Source organism: Pistacia vera, unplaced genomic scaffold, assembly GCF_008641045.1.
Source record: "Pistacia vera cultivar Batoury unplaced genomic scaffold, PisVer_v2 Contig469, whole genome shotgun sequence".
NCBI lineage: Eukaryota > Viridiplantae > Streptophyta > Magnoliopsida > Sapindales > Anacardiaceae > Pistacia > Pistacia vera.
Genome location: NW_022196300.1, coordinates 48,194 through 71,755, shown reverse-complemented (window position 1 = coordinate 71,755; position 23,562 = coordinate 48,194). Strand labels below are relative to the sequence as shown.

Below are 23,562 nucleotides of genomic sequence, written 5' to 3'. Positions count from 1 at the left end.
TCAAACAATGCCTTCCCTTTTCCATAAATATAAACGTACATTCAAGTTGCTTTTGTTTTTCATTCTATAAAGCTTCTTCAAACCATTCAAGTTGCTTTTGATTTTCATTCTATAAAACTTCTTCATCGATCTTTATAAGCTGCTATTCTAAGAAAATTACATTGATACACTTCGTTCTGGCATATGACTTCAGGTAGCTTCCACTTTTTCTAGTTCCTGGTTTTCAAGGATATCAATACATTGTTTTAGCAATGATTTTGCCTCCACAGTTTTTTCCACCTCATACTGATGAAGAAGCTCACCCTTGAACGCAACATCTGTGGAACAGGCTGGTGAAATTTGTTTGCACAGCTTAAAGATTTCCAGGAGGCACTCTGAAGCAGTTATGTGAACCTGAATTGGGCACAGAAATTAATCACGTAAACTAATAAAAGGATAGATTAAACAAATTGTACGAGTTAGTGTTAGGTGGACTGATCATAAGATAAAATCAAGTCAAAGAACATCACAGTCACAAACTGAAAGCTAGTTCTAACAGAATCATTGGACGAAGCTTTGGCTCTCTGTCAAAAGTTTTCTTCTGAAAACTGCATTGACTACATTGGTAACTTGTGCCCCTGTTTCTTATTTGAAAGCCATGTAAGTTCTACAGAGTTATAAGCATCAGACAAGTTTTTTACTTGTGCCCAAATGATCATTTTCCAGAAAAGTGATTGTAACTGGACAATAAACTAAATAAAGTGATGTACGACAGAAATTAGAGAGAGAATTCAGCTTCAAAGGAGAAAAAGTTACAAAAAGAAGGAATAAATTTGGAGAAGACAATTAGTTCATCGTATTATTCCATACTTTATTCCTTCAAAAATATAACTTAAGGCCTCATCTATAATGGGGAATTCCTAAACAAAATAGGAGACTACAAATATACTCCTAATATATATTGAAATCCTTCTCAAATATCAATACCAAATTTAGGAGAGCCATATCTAACTTAAATTTGTAACATCTCATTCAACCAAGTAATAATCGTGATTAAAATAAATAATATCCCAATCATATTAATTCCTAAAAAAAGCCAAGACTTTGGTTTTTGTCACCAAGAAAAGTAATAACATACCTGGGCAATCTTTACAGTGCTTATACACTCTATTACTTTGGGTGACACAGAGTGCAACAACTGAACAGAAAGAATATTAGTCAGAGACAAGGCATCTACTTCAATGTTCTATTAAATGAATGATATGGGCTCTTATTACCTCCTGCACTAGAGAACTTATGCCGGCATGTGAAGAGGTTCCCTCGGAGTTGTTCAAACTTTTTTGAAGTCTTGAGCTAAGTTCTTTAATTGATGAAAATGCGGACATTTTGACTGCCATAACAATGGAATTGACAAAGGTCCTAACATCGCAAATACCCAAAGGAAGAAAAAGGTACAAATAAAATACCTGTCCACTGAAATCCAGATGACAAGGAAATCAAGAGCACCTGCACCAAGTTCTTTTTATGTTCAAGCATATGATTTACATGTGCCACATGAATGCATGATGTCACGCAGTCCAGAACTTTGTCAAGGGGGACAGAGGCATTTCCATCATCTGATTCTGTGCATAGAAGCATACTCAGATTACTAATACAACTTGTAAAGCAGAAATGTCTGATTCATAGTAATCAGACATTTCCATCATCTGATTCTGTGCATAGAAGCATACTCAGATTATTAATACAACTTGTAAAGCAGAAATGTCTGATTCATAGTAATCCAATGAATAGAGGCGTGAGAAGCAGAGAGGCAAAAGAGTAGTGTCATTTTTCACCAGTAGTTAAATGTATGTATGCTTGATTTTTTCATTACTTTATCATTGAATTCATTTTTAACGGGGCCATTAGAAACCTGCTAGTATTATCGCAAAGAAAAAGAAATGAAAGAAATAACAGCACCTGTATTGAGTACCATGCGTTGGAAATATAACCATGCTCCACAAGAACCACATCAAATACAAAACCATTGAGTGATGGCATCAGCTATACTAATACTTGAATAGTTTTAAGTTAGTGTTTAACCTAAAAACTGAAGCTAATAAGTATCCTAACATGGCTGCTTATGTGAAAGCCTCGCACATAGATCAAATACGATCAGAAATGAAAACACAAATAAGTTAATAATTTAGTTATTATATGGCACCTTAACATAAGACCCCTTGATCAACTTAATTTTAATAGCACGTTAGGCTAACACTCGAAGCAAAAGCTTAAGGTTAATACCCAAAAGTAAAACATCTAAACTCTAACAAACAATAACAAGGAAAGAAGACCAATCAGCATGGTCCAGGCAGCTCATAAAATAAATCCATTAATAAACGGTTTAAGGGAGGATGCCTGGTTAAACTTAAACATCTGTTAGATGTCTGTAACATTTGGCTTACATTAATGAACCAATCCAAGGTAGCATATTTTCACAGCCAAATTTAACAACATATTCATAATTACGTAATAAAACATTATCTCAATATCTCTATATCTCTATCTCAGCCTGTTTTAATCTCATAACTCCTAGCAAAAACAAAAATTCTGACATCTGAATTGAAAACTAGGGTTACGTAAGGACCTTGTTTAGTACCATCCCCAGCTAAAGATGCCTGCCCAGATCTATCAATAACTGCTGAATTGCACATCTCCAATAACAATGGAAAAATGATATTGAAGAACTCTGGATCACCAAAGGCTTTTATAACCTGACGCATGAAGAAGTAATTTCCAATAAGAAACAAGAACAGTTAAATGTTAAACTGGATGTTAGGAAAAGAACTAATACAGGTATAAGATGAACATTCAGTATGTTTCTAGTGCAATTAAGGAGAATGTTGGTGCCTTCGAGAGAGGAAAGAAAAACAAATCTCTTATGAGATGCTTTGTTCAGCATTTCTTTGGGTGATTTGGCTAGAATTGAGTAACAGGTTTTTTGATGAAAAATAGAAGAAAGCCATAACAAGTTGCGGGGTAGAGTCTGCCTTTTCATTTCCCTCTGGGCTTTGATTGACAGCAAATTCAAGACTTTTTTTTTCTTTATTAATCTAAATTGGAAATGGGGTTTGAATTGATTTTGCATATTTTTAGGTTTTGATTCAGATTAGGTGTGATTAATATTATAGATTTGTTTCTACTTGGTCTATTAAATTCTTTTGCGACATCTAGTCTACGACTGCATTTTTTCATCTCAATTGATAGTTTCTCATAAAAAATAAGCACTCAATATGAGATCATATTCTGACAGCCTAGATAAAGCAAAGCTTGGAGTTATGATAATACATTGCATGACAGTGGTCAATCTGTAATAACAAAGGTATATGATCCCCATTAGCTAGTTCATACTTTAATAATGTTTTTAGCACAAGAAGTAGACGTTAGAGCTGCAAAATGTTTAAATGAACATTCCTACTTTAACATGTTAAGGGAGCCACAGCTTAACGTATTTTGAAATAAAGATAGCATTTTGGTAAACACTTAGCAACGAGGAATATTTACCTGATCCAGACAGGAGAAAGCTGCTTCACGATATTTCTTCACTTTCTTTGCGCATGCAGAGGATACCATATTCAAAATGGCCAATGGAGTGGCAGAATCTTCAATGGAGATTGCTTTGTGGCATGATATAGAAATAGCACCTATTGCATATAGAAGTGATTCCTTTCCCTGTGACATTTGAAACCATTTCTAAGGCAACTAACACTGTAACACAAACTACAAGAATGTCTATCACATTAAAAAATGATACAGAACCCAACACATTTTCATAATGAATTACTATCATAAAGTGCTAAACAATACTTTGAAAGTTAATATGATCACATATTTGGCAAGAGCATAAGGTGAATATCTTTAAAAAAGTTTAAGTCCAACATTCTATTCTAAAGCCGAAGAAGAGATCTTCCTACCTCCCACAAACGACCTGGAACTTCCTTCATAACAGATTCAAGGAGAATATGTTGATGAGAAGACAGAGATTCACCCAAAACTTCACCAAGCTTGCAAACTCCCTTGGCTGACTGAAACAAGTGAACAAACATCTTACAAAAACGAATAGGCATAAAAAAAATAAAAATAAAATGACTCAAAAGAAACAAAAAAAAAAAAACTTTGATCCACAGGAAAATAGAATGAATGCCCAAGGAAAAAGAAATTAAAGGCCTCACCTTTCTTTTACTTGCCCATGATGATGATGCAATGCACTCGCAGATAAGAGATACAATTTCTCCCAAATATAATTGCAAGGTGACTCGGTCACCACTTGTATTTTCTTCCCACAGCTCCTCAAAAAGCCCAGAAACATACTTGTCATCCTCAAATCTGTATAAGGATTAACATACATTTCATCTTAATTGACAAGCTATATAAAACAAAAATATTAAAAGAAACAAAATGGAACAGATAAGTAAAAGGGTTTCAGTACAGTAGCTGAATTTTTCTGACTAACAATTATTTAAGGTGTTGATAATTTCTAAGATGGGATCTAATCTAGTAACCATTTTGCGAAATTGGAATGCTTGATAATAGATTAGATTCGGGAAAAATAAAATTAAAGCAGAGTACATGACATAGTTATTACCTAATAAACCCTTGTGCTTGAAATTTCACAATTCTTTAAGAATTTAGAGAGAACTCTCAGGTCATGAAAAGCTTTGAGCTAAATGATTTCTGTTAATTCGGAATATATTGTTATCTGGCTCTTTTCATGTGTTTGAATGTTTGGCATTTGTAATATTCATTTCTGAAAAAGTTGCCTAAAAACTATACACCATATATCAAGTCAAAATTAGAGTCTCAACATCATGACAAAAGCATAAGTAATAAACTGGTCACAGAATAGATGATGTATTAAATTAACCTAAGAGTAAGAGAAGGATCTGATTCAGACCTAGAAATAAATATAACTGGAATAATGACTGCATGATATCCACTCAAAACATCTGAGGCCATGGATGAATAGGCTTTTAGTAGAATTGCACAAGAAATTTGAGCATTCCTATCATCGATATGCAAAGCAGCAGTTTCCTCAATCAATGTTTGGGCCTGAGAGGGAGTTGCATATTTCAGAACTGCCGCACAAGCACTTGCAAAAGCACGTTTTGCAGCAGTACTTTTTTCCTCTTTTACAACTGGAAACAGCAGCCTCACTAGCTTGCTTGTAAATGGCTTAATATCTGTACCAACCTTCTGAACCAATAAACTAATAAAGCTGGCAATACCAACCCTGGAACAGTAAAAATTAAAATTCATTGATGGCACAATAATGTTTGCTACATTTGCACTAGTTTACATGAGAAGGACACTACAATCCACAGATATATTCTTTTTTGGCATGATCCATGGAAACAATGCAGGAAACAACTTTTGGATATTTTATCAAATGTGATTTTAAATTATTAAAATACTGAGATACAATACAAATTTAGACTGTATCTTAATTTTTGAAAATATTTTAGAAATCACAAACCAACAGGCCCAAAATTATAAGTTTGTTTGTCTCTGGATCCATGTATGTGTATATAGATCTATGAGATATGTACAACAGACAAAAGTCATGCATACTGGGAGCAAGTTAGATTTAAACATTTTATTGGTCCATATCCTAACAGCTAATAAGGTAAACAGCATGTCCAACAACAGTCCATCATGAGGTTTGTTGAGGAATTATTCAACTTTAAGGTACAGCCCAGTGCCCAACAGTAAATGCACTGAATTGAAATTCAAACTAGTGAGCCTACTTAGCAATGCATAAAACAACATCAATAATGGGTGCCCGTGTGTTCCTTTTGAACCATATTCCTAATCTCTTCAGTGTCAGTATAGATAAGAAAGTTACAGTACAAATCTAAATATTTTTGGATAAGAAGTTACACATCAATATCATTAACCCAAATTGTGAATTACAATGAAATTTATTTATTTGCCTACCTTGTGTTAAGACCTACACCAGAACGAACCAAACGAGCAAGACGAGGAACCAACAAATCAAGTGATTCAGTATCTACAACATTTATGCAGAGGTCAAGAGTATCCCACATTGGAGAGCCTTTTGCAATTGAAATTCTCAAATTTTCAAGCTTCTCAGTTTGTATTCCAGCATTTGCTGCATGCAACTACAAGAGGAAAAGTAAATACACCAGACAAATGATTCAAGTCTAAAATGTTTTTATAATGTTTAAATGACAAAAATTATATCAAACCTCAACATAATTGAGCCCTTGGTCTTCAAGGCTTGACAAGCTTTCCAGCATACAGCAAACTAAATCAGATAAGTGTGGACGAACTGCAATCCCTGCACCCTGTAAAGGAAAAACAAAATCCCAAATTAATACAGTAAACTGAATAACAGTATATCCTTTTAAAACTATAGGTAAGTAACAATAGGTTAACATTTTCCACGAAGAGGAGTAAATGATCACTAACATCCTAAAGTAAATTGCATGACACTCAAAGAACAAACCAATCAACATGTCTCATCAGCCATAATGTTCAAAAGCCAACATGAAAGCTTAATCTGCAATATATATATATATATATATATATATATTGCTCAAGCCAAATGGCAAGACAATTCTCTTTTATTGTTAATTGCTATTAGATAGTAATCCAAATTGTCATCACATCCAACTGGCCACTATACGTAACTAGTAGCACAAAGAGTGATGCTTTTCCTTTTTATTGAACATATCATCCCACTTATCCACTTAGGACTGAAAGACATATAAGCAGGAAAATTTTAATCTATAAAAGCCTGATGCAACCACCATCAAAAACATATTTGTTTACATAGAAGGCGAATATTTAGGATCAGCATGCCATACATCAGAAGACACCTAGAAATCATACAATTATCAACTTTCAATAAGATCAATACTCTTTTATGAAAGCAACTCTATAGATTAAATTGAACACCAAAAAGAAGCTAAAACTTTAACACCCTAGAAGCCAACAATATAGCTAACCTTCACGAGCTTCATAACAACTCCAATTGAAGCCTTACAAATGCTGTCAACTTTACTTAATATTCCTTCTGCAAGCAGAAAAGGTAGAACAATTTCCATTGCTTGGCTTGCATCTGATATTCCAGTAAGTGTAACATCACATAGCCGTATTGTTAATGAAGTTACAGAACGGCATAACTTATCGCCAGAAATTCGCACAGTCTCCTTTATGTCATCCATGGCACGAAAAGCAGCTGTCCATATTTTTCTCAAATGCTTCCCGACCTATATGACAAGAATACAGTAAATGAATCCTAACATAACAAATATGGATCATAATGGAAATTTAAGCAAAAATACTTATGTATGCATCTTGCCAACAAGGCAGGGGAATGAGATTATTTACACCCCATTTAACAAAGCTTAAACTGTTGAAATCGCTGAGGATAAAAGAACAATAAGATGTAACATGTTTAACCTGATCAAATTTTCGCCCCTGGATAATATCAGCCAAGGCTAGACATGAAGCCTCACGGGAACGCCAAAGCCTAGATCCACTTTGTACTAACAAATCATCAAAAATAAGGTCCAGATGCTCATCTATAGTTCTCTTAGGATCATCCACTAGTGACTTCCATATGTGTGCCATTGCATCCTAAGAACATCAAAGAACAGAGCAATCACTATAGGATAAACTAAACTAATAGGCAGAGCAAAAAAGTAAAGTATAATATCATAATTTTTCATAGATCCGGAAAAGATAAAAAAATATTTAGGGAAACAATTTTTGCTTGTCAAAATATGCATATTAGAAGCTAGATGAGAGAAACTTTATCCAGCAAATAGTTGAAGAGCCAAATGTTTTCTCTTGATACCAAGCACTCATGGATGCTTACCTGAACATTTTTATCAGGATCATATTGATATCGGACAAGCCTTGGAATCAATGAATGCAAGTGTGGCTGGAGAGCATCCCCTGCTTGCTTGGCTATTTTAGAAAACCCAAAAGCTGCACCCCTCTTGGAATTTAGAGATGCCTGATAATTAGCCAGGTCCATAAACTTATAGATTAGGTCTGGTTGCCCCATCTCATTTGCCAGACTGCAAAGCTCCTTGTAAGTGCTAAGTTTCCCTCCACTGGGACTTTCACCAACAGCCCCCTCTTGGAACACCTCAGAGTCTTCAACCAGCTACCATAAATATTCACTTAAAAAAATGAGAAAGGAAACTATAATAAAAACGTCAAAACTAATTTGGACCCAGTCTATTTATTTAGTTAAGAGTGATTAAAACTCATTTTTTACCTTGATAGCTCTTTTCCTCTTCCCTGAACCAGTCAAAGTAGTTACAAAAGCATCTACCAAGTTTTTCTTCATTGATGCATCACCAAGTTCATAGACAATACTCATGCCTTGGGATGCCAGCTCCTGTGTAAGTTCATTCTGTTCACCAAGTAAGTGTGAAAAAGCCTCCTGCATTAATTTGAAAATTTGTTACCTTAATACCCTGAGTCCACAACTTAAGTATTAGCTAAGAATAGGAGGTACCAATAAAGAGATCTGTTGACTTAAAAAATCCGAAAGAAAAAGATTTGACTGTTCACAAGATATATAACACTTATCAAATCTTCATCGACAAAAATGGCATTAGTACAATACAGAAAGAACTAAATGGTTTTACACAGAAAATGTGAACCTTGATAGAGAGTATAGGATGTAAGACAAGTAGGACAGGAAACCAGGGAGAAGAAAATAGACAGAATGTGGGGGAAAAGGGAGATACATTAAAGAATGAAAATGCAGAAGAAAGCATAGGAATTTGGAAGAGAAAAAGCAATTATTCAATATTTAATAATCCATCAAATATTTTTTATTAAAAAATAAGGCCTTATATATTGTGGTCAAGTCCATAGGAAACAGAAAATAGGGACATTAACCTACACCTACTTAAGAAAACAAAAAGTAAATAGCCTTAGTTACGATCCTTAAACTTTCGTTTTAAGCTTTATCACTGGATTCTTACAACAGATATATCAATTTCAGCAAATGAAAGACTTGAAACTAGCACCTATCTCAACCATTTTCAAAAGAAAGACTTAATTCGACTGTTATACCATTTTTAACCCACCCCAAAAACACAATTAATTAGGAAATCATAAAGCACAATATAGCATATTGTGGAGAGCCTTGCTATTGACCTGTTGTGATCAGGAAAAATCAAGCATCTGAACTAATAAGAGAGGTTAAGAAATCAAAGGGTGCCACAGAAGGGATTTATAATTCTATTAAAAAGAAAATATTCTAATGACTTCACATTTTTATGCAACGCACCTCTAGGGACAAGTGTTAGTTGACTTTAATCATACTATTCTAGAAGAGAAGGAATCTGGTCTAAGTTCCCTGAATATAAAAGAATTAGAAGAATTTGGTATATCTCAAGGGTAATCTTCATCAAGCTTGAAGCTGGGGATGTTCTTGGTAGTAAGTTAAAATTTTGGAAAGATTAGGCAGGGAGAGACCCCTTGCATGCATTGTATCCTTGCCTTTATTGGCTATATATTTCTAGCAGGAGCAGAATGGATGTTTCCTTGGTTTCAAGGGCATGGATTATTGATTTCTTCAAAAATTAAACAATAAAGAGGCAACTTAAGGTCCTCCGGTTAAACTGGAAATGGTCTCCCTAAATAATTCAAGGATAGACAGCAGGGTTTGGAACATCTAGCTTTCAGGCAGTTTTTCAACAAAAGGTTATGTGAACCGGTTGACAAAGGATTCATCCTACACTCCATTTCTTCTGATGAAATGATTTGGAAGCCACAGTCCCAAGTTAAAATTCAATCATGGGCAAGTAGCTTTAGGTAGAATCAACACATTTTAATTTCCAAAAGAGATGGGAGACTTCCTTGCGTCCGCATTGAATGTCATGCACAAAACAAGATGGTGAGAGTAGTAAACATATTTTTCTTCACTGTCCCTTAGTGTACCTTGTGCCAGATCTCTTTTTTTTTTTTTTTTTCTTTTGTTTTTATAATAAACTTTTAAACTATATTTAAAAGAGATTGAGGTAGGCTGTCTTGAACATTAAAAAGCTGACGGGTTGTTTGAATCTTAAGCATGCCTATTCCTTGAGAACTTTTGTCCTTTTGTGCAGGGAAAAATGCTATAAGGTAATCTGAGAAGTCCAGTGCTGGAAATCCGTGCGGTGATTTCAAACAGAAGGATCAAATGAATCCTTAACGATTTAAATTTTTCATGGGACAGAGTTACTATGCTGGTCCCTTTATCATTATCTGCTGCTAAAGAATTTCCCGATTGTTCTTTACTTTTTTATATAAGATAGAAGCTGGATTGCACTAAAATGTGAAGCTGAATCACATATAAAGAATACACAGTAGAAAATTTTGCTCCATTAACTTCTTGCAAATGTGGTAGACCACTGGTTCATCCTACTGTGTGTAATCCCTTTTTTATATAAATAAAAATTTTACCATTTCCTATTGAAAAAAAGAGAAAAAAAAAAAAGACTCTTCTGCCTTCCCACTTTACAGTCGTGAACAACTGTGATAGAACACAAACTAGGAATTCTCAAATGCAGGAATGTACTATTTCAGGTAGCATTCTCAAGAGCTGCAGATCACAAATCTTATCTAATAGGCTCATAGAACTCATTGTTCAATGGGGAACCACAGTTTGCTAATGCTAAAAACTTAAAAACCTCATAAATTAATAATTACCCACAAGCAAAGTAGATTAAAAATCAAGGTGAAGTACAAGTTTCTCATAGAAAGTTGCAATAGAATAATGTAATGACCTTGTTTTCCTTTAAAATTGAATTGCAACATACATATAGGTCAATTCACGAAGATGTTAGAAAAGCATAAAAATAAAAAAATAAAATAAAAAAGATATAGATATTTATCCTTGAGAAATAAATGCAAACCTGAATTTCTGGAAGCAATTGTTGGATGGTTGGATGATGGCCACAGTACATTGTTAGTGATAGTAGCCAAACAGATCCGGCACAGCGCTCTTCTTTTCTGCTACTGTATAAAAGATCATCAAAAAGCTTTCTAGTAATTGAATCTCTGACACTAGCATGGTAATCTTCCTCTGCTTCATTTTTCCCATTAGAGCCATATTTTGACCATGATGAGCTAATGTCTCCCATAAGGAAGTTTGAAGTCATGGAAAGTGAAGTATAGTTTGTTTTGAGAATGATATCAGCTGTCACAGGAACACCACCCCATATAAATGATAATGCCTCGCCAGCAGCAAACAGGATATCCTCAACCTGTTCAACTCCAGAACAGCAGACATTAGACATATTTGACATCTAAACCAAAGGAAGCACCTTGCTAATGATTTGCTTCATTGGACAAGCAACTGAAAAAACCAACTAGCACATTGTACCATAACCAAATAACAACTATTCATTCCCACCTTTGATCGACAAAGACTCAAGATCAAATTGAGAGCAATATTCAGGTGTGAAGTTGATGTTTCCTTCATGCAGATATGTCCAAGCGAAATGACAATTTTTTGAATTGCTTTAGTATCACCACCAGAGAGTAGCTTGCTTAACTTTTCACGTAAAATTTCTAGAATGTCAACTGCAGTTTCAATTGTGTTAATGTGACTCATTCGTTCTGGGTGCACAAATATTAAAACAAAGGGAAATTAGCTTAAATAACCTTATTTTAAGGGGCCTTTTAAAAATAAGCAAATCAAAATTCCAAACAATCCCCCAGACATAAAAATGTGCCAATTTACATCTACTTCAACTTCTATAGTCATGCTTTTGTCAAGAACTATCACAAACTAGTTGCCCAATGGCACTTAAAAATGCTTGACAAAGCACATAGCTGCAGCATCTAAAATCATAATCCCATTTTTACTAAGAAAACTGCAAGTTAAAAGTGTTAAAGATCAAGACAAGACAAAGAAGATAAATGAAGAAAGAAGAAGAAAAAGGCGCTTGACAAATGCGTCTATCTATAACATCTAAAATCATCATACTAATTTTCCTCTAAAAGAATGCAAGTCAAAGTGCTAAAAGACAAGACAAAGAAAGAAGAAGAGAAGTGAAGAGAGAAGACTAAGAAGAAGATGAAGGCACTTGGCAAATGCGCGCATCTCCAACATCTCAAATAATCATCCCATTTTTCTCTGGAGATATGCAAGTCAAACTGTCAAAGAACAAGACAAATAAAGAAGAAGAGAAATGGAGAGAGAAAAAGAGGAGGAAGAAAGAAGAAGAGGATGATGAAGAAAGTGTGAGGAGAAGTATTTTGGTTCTTCCATGTCATTTTTTGGCTAGGTTGGTAAAGGTATTTTATTCTTGCTAGTTTTCAAAAAGGCCGCCCATGCTGGTTAAGGCTAATATTCCTACAAAGAACAGTACCAATTCATGACACTAGCACATATATAACAATTTCACCTGAACCAGAATCATTAACAAGAGGGGGTAATGATACACGCAGCCCAATATGACCTAATGCTTGCATAGCAACAGAGGCTAATGTTGCAATCTCGGAGTTCACCACATCAATCAGACATTTAAGTGTATTTTGAAACAATGTCTCTGGCATCTGTAAAAAAAGGTAGCAGATTAGTTCTAATCCAGAGAATAAAGGTTAAAGAACTATACAGATTTTTGCGAAAATTATCCAATAACTCATGTATAAAAACTAAAAAGTCTAAGTGATAGCAATGCAAATTACCACAAGTAGCATACACTATTTATAATTGTTAAAGTATTACTTTAGGTACAATTTTTTTTTTTTTTTTTTTTTGGAAATAGGAAACGTAGATATGTACATTAGTTTAGGTACATTTGTACTTCTTTTATTAGAACATTATCTCTTAACCTTTTTTTATGGTTTTTTTCATCAAATTTCCAAGGTTTTAGTGCATCTGTAGAGCATGGTCACAGTAAATAAGATATGGAGGATCAATCTTTAAGCACATCAAGGACTACAATTATAAGAAATTGATAACCTAAAAACAACTCTGCCGAGTTAAAGTAGTTTAAACCAGCAAAGGAAAGTAGAAAACCATTATGTCATGGTGATAGAATAATGCAACTTAAAATTGATCCCAAGAAAATATAGGTCTTGCAGTATGTATTTGTGTAGTCAAGAAATTGAGTACTTACAAGCTGACCAACAAACATACATAGAAGATAGGAACACCATGTATTAACTTAATTATCAAATTATACAACTTACAGGAGGTGTTCTTGACATTGAATCTGCAGCAACATATCCAATGGCACATACTGCTCCATGCTTTGCCTCGAACCTGAATGATATGTTAAATTAAGCCTAGAATAAGTAACTATCTAATTTGAAACTACCTATTGTCTATGTCAAATTACTCTTGAAGAGAATTTACAAACCTCAACTTGTCTGTTCCACTAATTGCGGAAACTAACTCGCCTATAAGAGCAACAGATTCGGAGGAGGGAAGAGCAGATGAAGCTATGCCAAGTAATCGAGCCACAGACTGACGAGTATCTAAGTCCAGGTGACTCAGTAATTGCTTTAGCCATGAAACTCTTAGGGCATAGTGTGATGCTATAATCTACAGTAATAGTCTGTCAGAGCAGAAATATGCAGCACAAAAGAACCAAATAAGAAAGCAATCAAGCATGAGAAATCTGTAAACCAACCTCTTGAAGATGAGATCCAATAGTAATCAATGCCTTGGATGCAGTGGCATGCAACTCAACAGACCCTTCAACTGCCATGGCATGCTCTAGCAATAAACACATTTTTTCCACTGAGGAAAGAAATTCAGATGAACTTTTTAAAGCTTTGTCTTCCTCCAACTCCCACTCAAAGCACTTCAATAAAAATTGGATCATGGCCACGTACATTTTTGATGGAAAAAGAAGCTTATGTTCCCTCATTTCAGTTGAAAGTACCAACTCAGGCTGCTGCTCAAGAATATAGTCTAACATGCTTCTAAGTTTTGGGTATTTAAGATCAAGATTCTGATTAATTGTTCGTTCTTCATCTTTTCCAGGAAATAGACCTTCAAGTGCCATTTCTCTAGAGGGGCAAACCAGGAGAAACCATTAGTTATAATATTGATCGTGGAAAAAAATAAAAGGCTTTTGGAAACATTAATGAAGAGAAACTTGTTCAGTTGTCTCTAAATAAGGAGGCTAAAAAAAAGATACAGTAAATAGAAAGACAAAGAAAGTACAGAGCTTTTCATTTCCAGATAACCAGATTGCAACATTTACAAGTTCAAAATGTTCAATATATGGCTTTTTTTAATATCATATGGTTTTTAATTATTTTGACATATAAATTCTACTGGAAGCACGTGTAACTAAAAGGTTTAATGATTAGCACTTACAACATGATAAAAAGAATGGAAGAAGATTAGCACTGAGGCAATCTAAAACTATAACTAGACTGTGGGAACTAAACCAATTGATTAACCAATGAAGCTCAATTTAAAGATTAACAGTGATGATAGCGAGATGTTTATAGAGATGAAGGAAATACAGATGTTTAGTGGGTAACTTGACTATACATCTCATTTCTTGATAGAATTGCTGGTCAATTTATGCTGAGACCACATCCAGAACATAGACATGTTATATGTCATAGACTGAGATGCTTTAAGAGTGCACCTGAAAAGGAATAATATTCAAAGTTTCTCCTCTGTTTGATAGAGTTGGTTTTTCTATATAGATGGGCTCAAAGTTGCATCAATAGAAGGTTTATTTATGGTTTTACTAAGGAAATATAATGACTAGAAAGGATAAGAAACAAAATGTCAATTCTAGACCAGGTACTGAAACTGAGTATGAAAACATAGCACCTACTGTATTTAAAATGCTTTATAGAAAGTGTATCTTGGAAGAAATGGAAGTTCAAGTGATGAACCATCAAAAATGTTTTGTTATAATCAGGCAGAAAAGAATACTGTGTCTATCCAAATCCAATGTTTCAAGAAAGAACTAAGGACATTGCGATAAACAATCATTTTATTGGAGATTTAGATATGAGAAAACAAATGCTACTATATATGTGAAGTTAGAAGATCAGTTCGCTGAAGTTTCTACTCAAACGCAATGAAAAGGACAATTCCCAAAGTTATTTGACAAGTTAGGCTAATATAAATCTATGATCCAGTTGAGATAATTTCACAAAAAATTCTTTTAAGTCTATTTATTATTAGCATAAATGAAAGGGCTACCAGAGTTTGTGGTGTGAACTCCACTTTTAATGCTAGGAAGAAATTTCCAAACAACCATTTATGCAAAAAAATATGCTGAGCACAACTCACAATTAAATTTAGTGAGGCCCTTTATTCTACTTTCCTATTATTTCTTCTCTTGTGGGTGAAGAGCCAATTAAGCAAGAATACTATAATAAACCAATTTACCATATTATGTTCAGTATGGATTTTATCGAAATAGGACCTAAGACCTTGCCAGGACCTACTTCAACAGGAAAAGCACCGCATGATATCCTTTAAGGAAATTAAATCAATGTTCAGACTTGCTAATCAAGGAAACCACTTTCTCAAACACTGAATTGGATCTTAACACATCTTTTTAGCAGAGCCGGGAGAAGATTTTCGTTAAAAAGCATTATATTTGTTTCACTCCTAAAATCACTTAAAATGCCATTTCTAGTAGAAAAGGTAGATCAGTTCTATTTGTATACTTCGTAGACTCATAAGTTTCAGTTGTCATTTACCATTCAATTCATTTCATGAGGCTTACAAAGCAAAAGGCCATCTCTCATCTTTCCACAAGAGCACCACTGCTTTCTTACTGCTATAAGTACCTTAAGTGATTAACTACATACAAGATTTTAGCTTTCTGCCAAGGAAGCATATGTTTATCTAACATTCACTATTACCTTATGTCCAGCTTAGAATCTGCTGCCCCAAGCATACAGACAAAGCGACTAGGGCAATGTTGCAAATCAAATAAAGATGTCGCCCATCTTACTGCACAGAAACGTACTTCACTTTGTTCCTGGTCAGCAGAATATATTAATTTAACATTGTGATCCCAAGTTGTATGAAACAAAAAATCAAGTCAAAGAACCAACCCTATTTCCACTTTTAAGCAGCACAACATGGATAAATTAAGCAATGTCTAAACAGAGGTCACAGTACAAGTGTCATACCACTTGAAAATTGTTCAGCAGAAGTTTCTCCAAATTTGTCAATACAGTGGGTGGTGCTCCCTGATGCTCAAAGAATAGCCAGTATCAGTGACAACCATATTAGGACAGCCAGTCAAAATAATAAAAGTAAAAAACTATATTGCATTAATAAAAGACCAAATGACATCCGAAATATAATGTAAATCAAAAGCACTGCAAAGTGTAAACGTTATTGAAATATGAAACACAGATGCCACATGTCCTAACTCAGTGGCTCTGATTTCACCAAGATGTCATGCACTAACTATTAAAAAAAGATTCCAAATAAATGAAAAAGGGATTCAATAAACTACCACAACTTATAACTATGGCTAGGCGAGCATAGGAAGATTGAGAAAGAAAGCATCTCAATATATGTTTATTGACAAAGCTTTGTGATGTAGATGCAGGGTTTGTAGGACATTTATCTAATTATCTTAGGGTTTGTTTTGACAAGGTAATTTTTTACCTTTTTTTTATCTTACTGATTAGGGTTTTGTTACAGTAGGATTTGGCCTCCAAAAATAGTGCCCTATTTGTATAGTTTCCAGGACTTGGATGATGAATTGACATTACAGTGATAGTTTTCACCAAAATTTCTTATGTTATTTCTCCCATTACTTCTACTGTTTCTCCCCCTTCTTCTTTTATGTGATTCCTCCATCTTTAATGATGGAGAAAATGACTAGGTTTGAAATCTACCTCATTGGGATAAGGGCATAGAGATTCACAGAGGCTCTTGGATAATGAGTGAGGTAGTATTACCTTGTACGCAATAGCAAGTGCACTGGTAGCCTCTTGGATAACGAGACGAAGATACAGGGACTCCACTTTCAATGCATCAAAAAGGCGAACAGCCATTTCAATCTTGTCTCTGAGATGAGATAAAATAGCCTTAAGGTCATTCAACTAGAGAGAAGTAGATGAAACTTGTACAAAGCAAAGAGATAAGTAAAACACCTGAAAAGCTGAGGTAGGCGCTGTGCAAGCAATCCAATTGCCTGAAAAGAAAAACTTTTGGTCTCCCTAGCAATTGCATCTGTTATATATTCAGTCAATCTCAACCAAGTGGAGATGTAAAAAGAAGGATCTCAAAGAAACAAAAAATTGTAATTCATCGCACACCTGATTCTGAATATGAATAACCATCAAGAAATTTCAGAATCCCATTTAGTATAACAGGCCCCATTAGCTTTATTTGATCAAGGTTTGCCTGTATAGATAACCAATGACATCTGTTATATTTGATTTGTTTTGTATTAGGACTTGGCCTCATCAATATGGCCTTAAGTTATGCATTTGAAACAAACTGATCAAAAAAATACTGCACTCTTCTTATTCTTTATCCTGTGACCATGATGAAAACGTACTTGCTTAAATCTTTTGCAGAGGTTCAAGAATCAATCCACCCACAAACCTCAGGAAATGGAGGATTCAATTTTGTTTGTGTTCACATTTGGAGGTGGGATGAGTGTGTGTGGTAAATAAATTTACTTCCTCCTCTGTGATTTTCTTCTCTCCCTATCTTCTATTTTTCTCTCTAAAATTTCTGCTCTTTTCCATTCATTTTTCTCGTTTATCTTATTCCTCTTCTATTCTCCCCTCCATTCTAGATAAACATGTGCAGACACATAGATGGATAGCATGAAAAAAGAAACTGATTCAGACAGAAAAAAGCACCACAAGAATCTCTCTAAGGGCATTATTACCCATTCTCCATTGGGAATTGCAGCACTCTACATATGAGTCCACAATTTGTGTTTCAAATATCTCAGGTAGACTGTAAATTTTAATTTCTCAACTATACCTAATGTATCCTTCAAGTAAAGACTGATTGGGAGTTGAGCAATCCTATTAAAGCATACCAGAAATTCATGTTCCAGTAGATTTTTGCATAGTCCTTGTAGATTTAGTATTTAAATTAGAAACCATCACCCCTTCAGTAAAAGCCTCAACAGATATAAACATAATGCAAAACATAACCCTCAGGTCCTTACATGTTTGAAAACCCAAACAGTGAATTCCATTCCCAGCTGCTTCAGCCTTAAGGTGGTACCACTTCCTATCAAATTGCATAATTTCACAGGCAAGATAAGAAATTAGAAGAGGAAATCCATATCACAAACTCGGTCTGATTTTGCAACAGGTCTTAAGAAAATTAAGCAGAATACATAAATATAATAAACTTCATATAAACACCATTCTTGAGATAATATAGTGGAGGGACAGAGAAAAGCACTCAGGGTTATTTCATCACCAAAACTAACTACAAGTTAAACAAAACGAAAATATGTAGTCCTCATCAACATTTTCATTTTTTTCATTTTCTGAACCACATCAAACAACCTGCTAATGATTTTCTCACCATTATTATCTGGGATACAAACATTTTCAATTGAATAAACCAGACACAATAATCTACTTAACAGCAAAAGTTCCATGATCTCTGACAATAAGAAGCAGTCTATCTGTTTAGTACACATAATATTTGCTAATGAACAAAAGCTGCTGTTCTCTAGCAATAATAACCATAAAAATTGTCCTACTTTGTTTAACAGGGACTAATGGCACATAAATAATTTTCTTAAGTTCAAACTTAACATAGAACAAATATATTCTTAAGCTCGACTTTAACAAAGAACAACTCAAAGGTTAAGAAGTAAACTGAAGTAAAGAGAAATACTTTTAAATCGGACAACCATAACAATTTCACCGTTGCTCCTTTATAAAGGTAATGGGTAGAAAGAATATATTGGTTTGTGGCAAATAAAAAAAAATCAAAAAAAAAAAAAAGAGAGATAAACTGTAGATGAAGATTTTGCAGTATTAACACGCAGGAAAGGAGTATTGATTGCTTGCAGTTTACCACCCTGTCCATTATCGTATTAATGGGGAGAGAAGAACCACATAGCTTGATGTGGGCATTTCATGCATGAGTTGGATTCCAAAGAAACAATTTAGAGCTTTTAAATGTTTTAAAAGTTAAATCTTCAGTTTTTTTTTTCTTTTTTCCCTCTTCCTCGTCTGCATCATATTTGGAACCTAATTCACTCTCCACTAGAAACAGCCTACCAGCAAACCATTTCCTTACACTTAAAACAGTGCCAAGCTTTGGAAGGTATCATTCCCAATTTTGCAGTTAAATAACATGTACTAAAAAGAAAAAGTGATTCTGCATACCATACATACAGCCAAATATGCATTGCAAAGTTGCAGGGAAACTGTTTGCTGCTGTAATAGACCGGCAAAAGATAGACATCAGTTTGGCCTTCAGAGCAGCATTTCCTGGACTGACTTTAAATTCAGGAGCTATATTTTCAGCTCCCACAGTACCTGCATAAAACATAGTCCAGCTCACCCCAGTTAATATTCAACATTGCAGTTAAAGAATAATATTTCCTTTATCAAATTTCATATTTATATAGAGGAATTCAAAGAAACGGAAAGATGGTAATTTAGATGACCACACAACAGAGAATGTTCCTATTTCTTTTTCTGTGAGTATGATCTAGAGCTCATCATTCAATTTTGTAGCATCTGAAAGACAACATACTCCATGCCCAATCTAGTATAAAAATATCATAACTACATTTTCTATCAAGAAATATTGGATAATGGTCAAACTAATAAATGAAGCCACCTGCAAGAACAAAAATAATAATAGAAAAACTGAAAAGCAGATATTAGACATCATTAATAAAGTTAACTGTAAGACATTTAGAGGTAAACTGAACAGGTGTCTAAATTTGTATTTAGAAGAAGGATTTTCAAGGCACTGAATTCAAGGTCCACACTGGATTCCTATTTCTATAGTCAAAGCTAACTGGTTGGAAAGACATCTAGAGGTAGAGGAGATGAAGAAAGTGGTTGCAGTATTTCTATTGCAATCAGTTCTCACAGCAACTTTGATAAGATAGGCAGAACACATATGATGGATAATAAGAAAAATATAACAAATCAACAGTTCTACGCTTGACATTTGAAATCTAACAGTATTCAGTTTCTTAATAGAAATTAGCAATATAATTCTGCATTCATACCATTAAAAAGTAAAAACAGTTTGTTTATCAATTTCTGATCATCTAAATTTGCAGCAAAAGCCTTCTTCTTCAAAAGTTCTTCTCCTCTTCTAACAACAGGCTCTTGGCTTGATTCAAGAAATCATCAAACGAAAAAAATAGTTTCCAATCTCAAGCACAAGAATAAAGAACTGAGAAACAAAATTAATTTTCTTCGAATACTACATTAAAAGGTAATACACATACCAATCTACAGAAGCTGACAAATACAAAGGATAAACGAGTTCAGGCTCCATCTCCATAGCTTCAATGACATTCAGGATCCCTAACTACTTAAAGGAGAAAAAAATATAAAGATCATAATTTTTTTTTTTTTTTTTATTTCTATGTAAGATTATAATGTTTAAGTTTCACCTTTATTGTTAAAATCACATCCTTCTTCAATGGGTGCTTTCCAATAACACGATTGGCTTGAGCAACTGATAGCCCTGGCGGGCTTCCCCCTCTGCAAAGAATATATCTCTAAGTTCGGAAATGTCAAATAGATTCAAAGATTATAAGACTCTAGCAATAAACTTAGTTCCAGACCCTTGAGAAGGCATTTGATACAAAACCGAATGGAGGCAAATTTCAATAAACTGTTCCCTGTCCTGCAAACCACTTATTAATCTATACTTTGCAGCAACTTCATCATCAATTCCACTTGCATGGCATTCACCTATCACCTGTAACGAAGTAATAGTTAATAAGCACAAATGGCTATAAAATCCCTTATAAAAAGAGTCCAAAAGAACTCATAAGTATCATTTGACAGGTCCATGGGAAAACAACTGCAGCTAATATCCATGTAGTTCTAAGTTTTTGTAATTAGAAGTAATAAATGTTTTTGTATGTAGGCAATTCAAGGATACTAAGGCTATACTATTGATTTACTTGCAATTCAACTCTTGAAGAACTTCACAGAGAGGATTTCAGTACTTTCAAAGGTTTCCGCACTGGCGGAGAATGTTTCAATTAATGAAGAGAGGATAAAAGAATTAGGAGACTTTGCTCACCACAGATTTGCAAATTATACTTTAATTCTTTAATTTGCAAAAAGAAAAAACAAATAGAAGGATTTATTAAGGAGATAAAGTAGAAAATCTTTTGTGTAATGGCAAGGAAGCATAAATGTTGTGAAAATGTGCAGTTTTGACTACTTTGGTGATTTGGCAAAAACAAAAAAGAAGAATTTCCGAAGGAGATTAAGTAGTCATTAGTCTTTTTTGTGGGGCGAAGTTTGATTACTAGCAACCCTTAGGTGTTTACTCTAAAAATACTGTGTTCTTCTCCATCCATCTAGACTGGGAAGGACTCTTGGATTAATTTTCTGAAATTGTGGTTGCTTTTTGTTTGATATGAGATGATACTAGATTCTATAGCCTTAGATTTTGCTGCCTCTGGCTCCCTACCTAAAGAAAGATTACTCTTTATATTATTAACTTGATCTGCCAATTTCTTTGGGTCTGGAAAAAAAAAATAATAGATAAATAATGTCAAGATAAGCTACTTGTTACCATTGAGACAAATAAATAAGATATGCAATTCATAACCACTTTCTTTCTCTCTTCTCCATTCTCTGCCTCTACCTCAAATTAAGGCATCTCCATTTGGGCTTGATATGACCTCAAAACAGAAGACAACACTTGATCGAACAATAATTGGAAAGTAAACAGTTCACTGTTTAGCCACATCTTTTATGCATACACAAGCTAACTATAAATATCACCCTGTTCAGTATATTCTCTATCATTAGAATCTAACCCAAAGCTGCCGCCATAGAGGACTTTGTTACTAAAAAAGGATTACTTAGACCCCAAGCAAAACAAATTGAGCCCCATGACTAGCATCTTTGACCACATAAAGCATGACTAACGATGAATATAGGTATTTTCAACTACCAACTTATTTTGCTAAAAACCTTAAATTCCTATGCAACACCCCAAATGACCATCTAATGCAAGGAGTCAATAGAAATCTTGTAATTCCAATTATCATCAAATACATATCTGAGAACTGTAAACCAAACATCATAGTAAAACAATATTTTCTCCCATTAGCCAAATGGAAAAACAGATAATAAAACAAGCACCATCTCACCAAATGGTCTTCCAGGTTTCCAAACCGAAGACCAGATTTCCTCCAAACAGTAGCTTAATACCAACTTCTATCCTTACTGTAATTCAAAATTCAAATCAACCAGGATCTTACACAATCTATGTCGAGACCCACAATACAATTCACAATGGCACCTGAATAAATTCCCTCAAAGACCTAAAACAATCCTCGTAGTTACAAAAAGGTAGAAACCTCCTTCCGTTTAACACATTAATATTCAAATTCATATTCTACCACAGTCAGGCTCAGTACTAATAGTAACAAAGTTCAAAAAACCATCCATGATTGATAACTATGGACACAGAATTAAATGGTGTAGTAGATAAAGCAAGACATACCCTAACAGCAATTCTGAGGATAATATCTTGGTGTTGTTGAGGAAGCTTTGAAATGCTTCTCACAAGCTCAGGTGCCATATCTTCCTTTTCCTGCAACACAAGCAAGCTTTAATTTCCAACCCAGTTCCCTAAAACGCCAGAGAGACGAAGAAGCGAACCTTTAAATGAGCACGCTCGAATGCCATCTCAATATACACAATACAGAAGTTCTTAACCATTGGAGCAGCATTAGGTTCTGTATACATTTTCCATAACTCAGCCAACGGCAAACGAATCTCAGGCTGATGCTTTACTCTCTTGTTCACATGACTCAATATCTCAAGAGCCTGTCATTTCAAAAAGCATAAGTACTGAAATATTGTAATGATTGTAATAGCACAGGATAGTAAGCATTTAACAACAGAAGTTAGGTATGGTATTCCTAAATGGATGGTTAATAAAATAAAGTAAAATGAATTGCCTTATTGCGGAGGGAATTAGAGGGAGAAGAGGAGAGAGAAGAGATAGTGAGAGGGAGGAGCTTGGAGATCAAAGCTTCGAGATTGGAATCGTCGCAGAGAGCCAATCTCGTCAACATTCGGTCCAGCAATTCTTCAGTTGAAGTTGAAGATGATTCCGCCATGTCTTTTCCCACAAGATAACTAGACCTAACTGCAAAATCAAAATTCAAGAAGCAACACCGTCTCCCCTCTCACTATTATATACTTGTGTCTTGTGGGGAATGCGGCAAAATAATTATGTTTGATGGGTCCCTTTGTAATTTAAGAAAATATATTTTCACATGAAATGTAGCAGGCCGATTTTTCTAGGCCCATTAAAAGTATAAAACTTGATATCGTTGGACTTATTTGGATTGTGGGCTTGGCATGGTAAATGTTCCATTTTGTTTAAGAAATGATATATTATTT

The 23,562-nt window shown here is 34.4% G+C and overlaps 1 protein-coding gene across 1 annotated transcript; it reads right to left on the bottom strand.

Annotated features, from left to right (window-relative positions):
* LOC116145873 (proteasome adapter and scaffold protein ECM29) lies at positions 1-23,305 on the bottom strand. The gene is made up of 35 exons (XM_031431310.1): positions 23,115-23,305; positions 22,813-22,980; positions 22,655-22,744; positions 20,748-20,884; positions 20,574-20,664; positions 20,406-20,488; positions 20,181-20,287; positions 19,321-19,473; positions 18,138-18,202; positions 17,266-17,353; positions 17,101-17,179; positions 16,906-17,014; positions 16,123-16,182; positions 15,850-15,968; positions 13,635-14,016; positions 13,362-13,546; positions 13,192-13,264; positions 12,402-12,552; positions 11,405-11,574; positions 10,905-11,255; positions 8,270-8,437; positions 7,862-8,155; positions 7,444-7,620; positions 6,987-7,250; positions 6,225-6,323; positions 5,953-6,137; positions 4,913-5,248; positions 4,191-4,344; positions 3,933-4,043; positions 3,523-3,690; positions 2,606-2,732; positions 1,446-1,601; positions 1,257-1,369; positions 1,118-1,177; positions 1-393 (listed from the first exon to the last, which is right to left on the bottom strand). The coding sequence occupies exons 1-35, from the start codon at positions 23,274-23,276 to the stop codon at positions 190-192; spliced, it is 5,439 nt and encodes a 1,812-aa protein (XP_031287170.1). The 5' UTR covers positions 23,277-23,305; the 3' UTR covers positions 1-189.
* Positions 23,306-23,562: the final 257 nt, after the last annotated feature.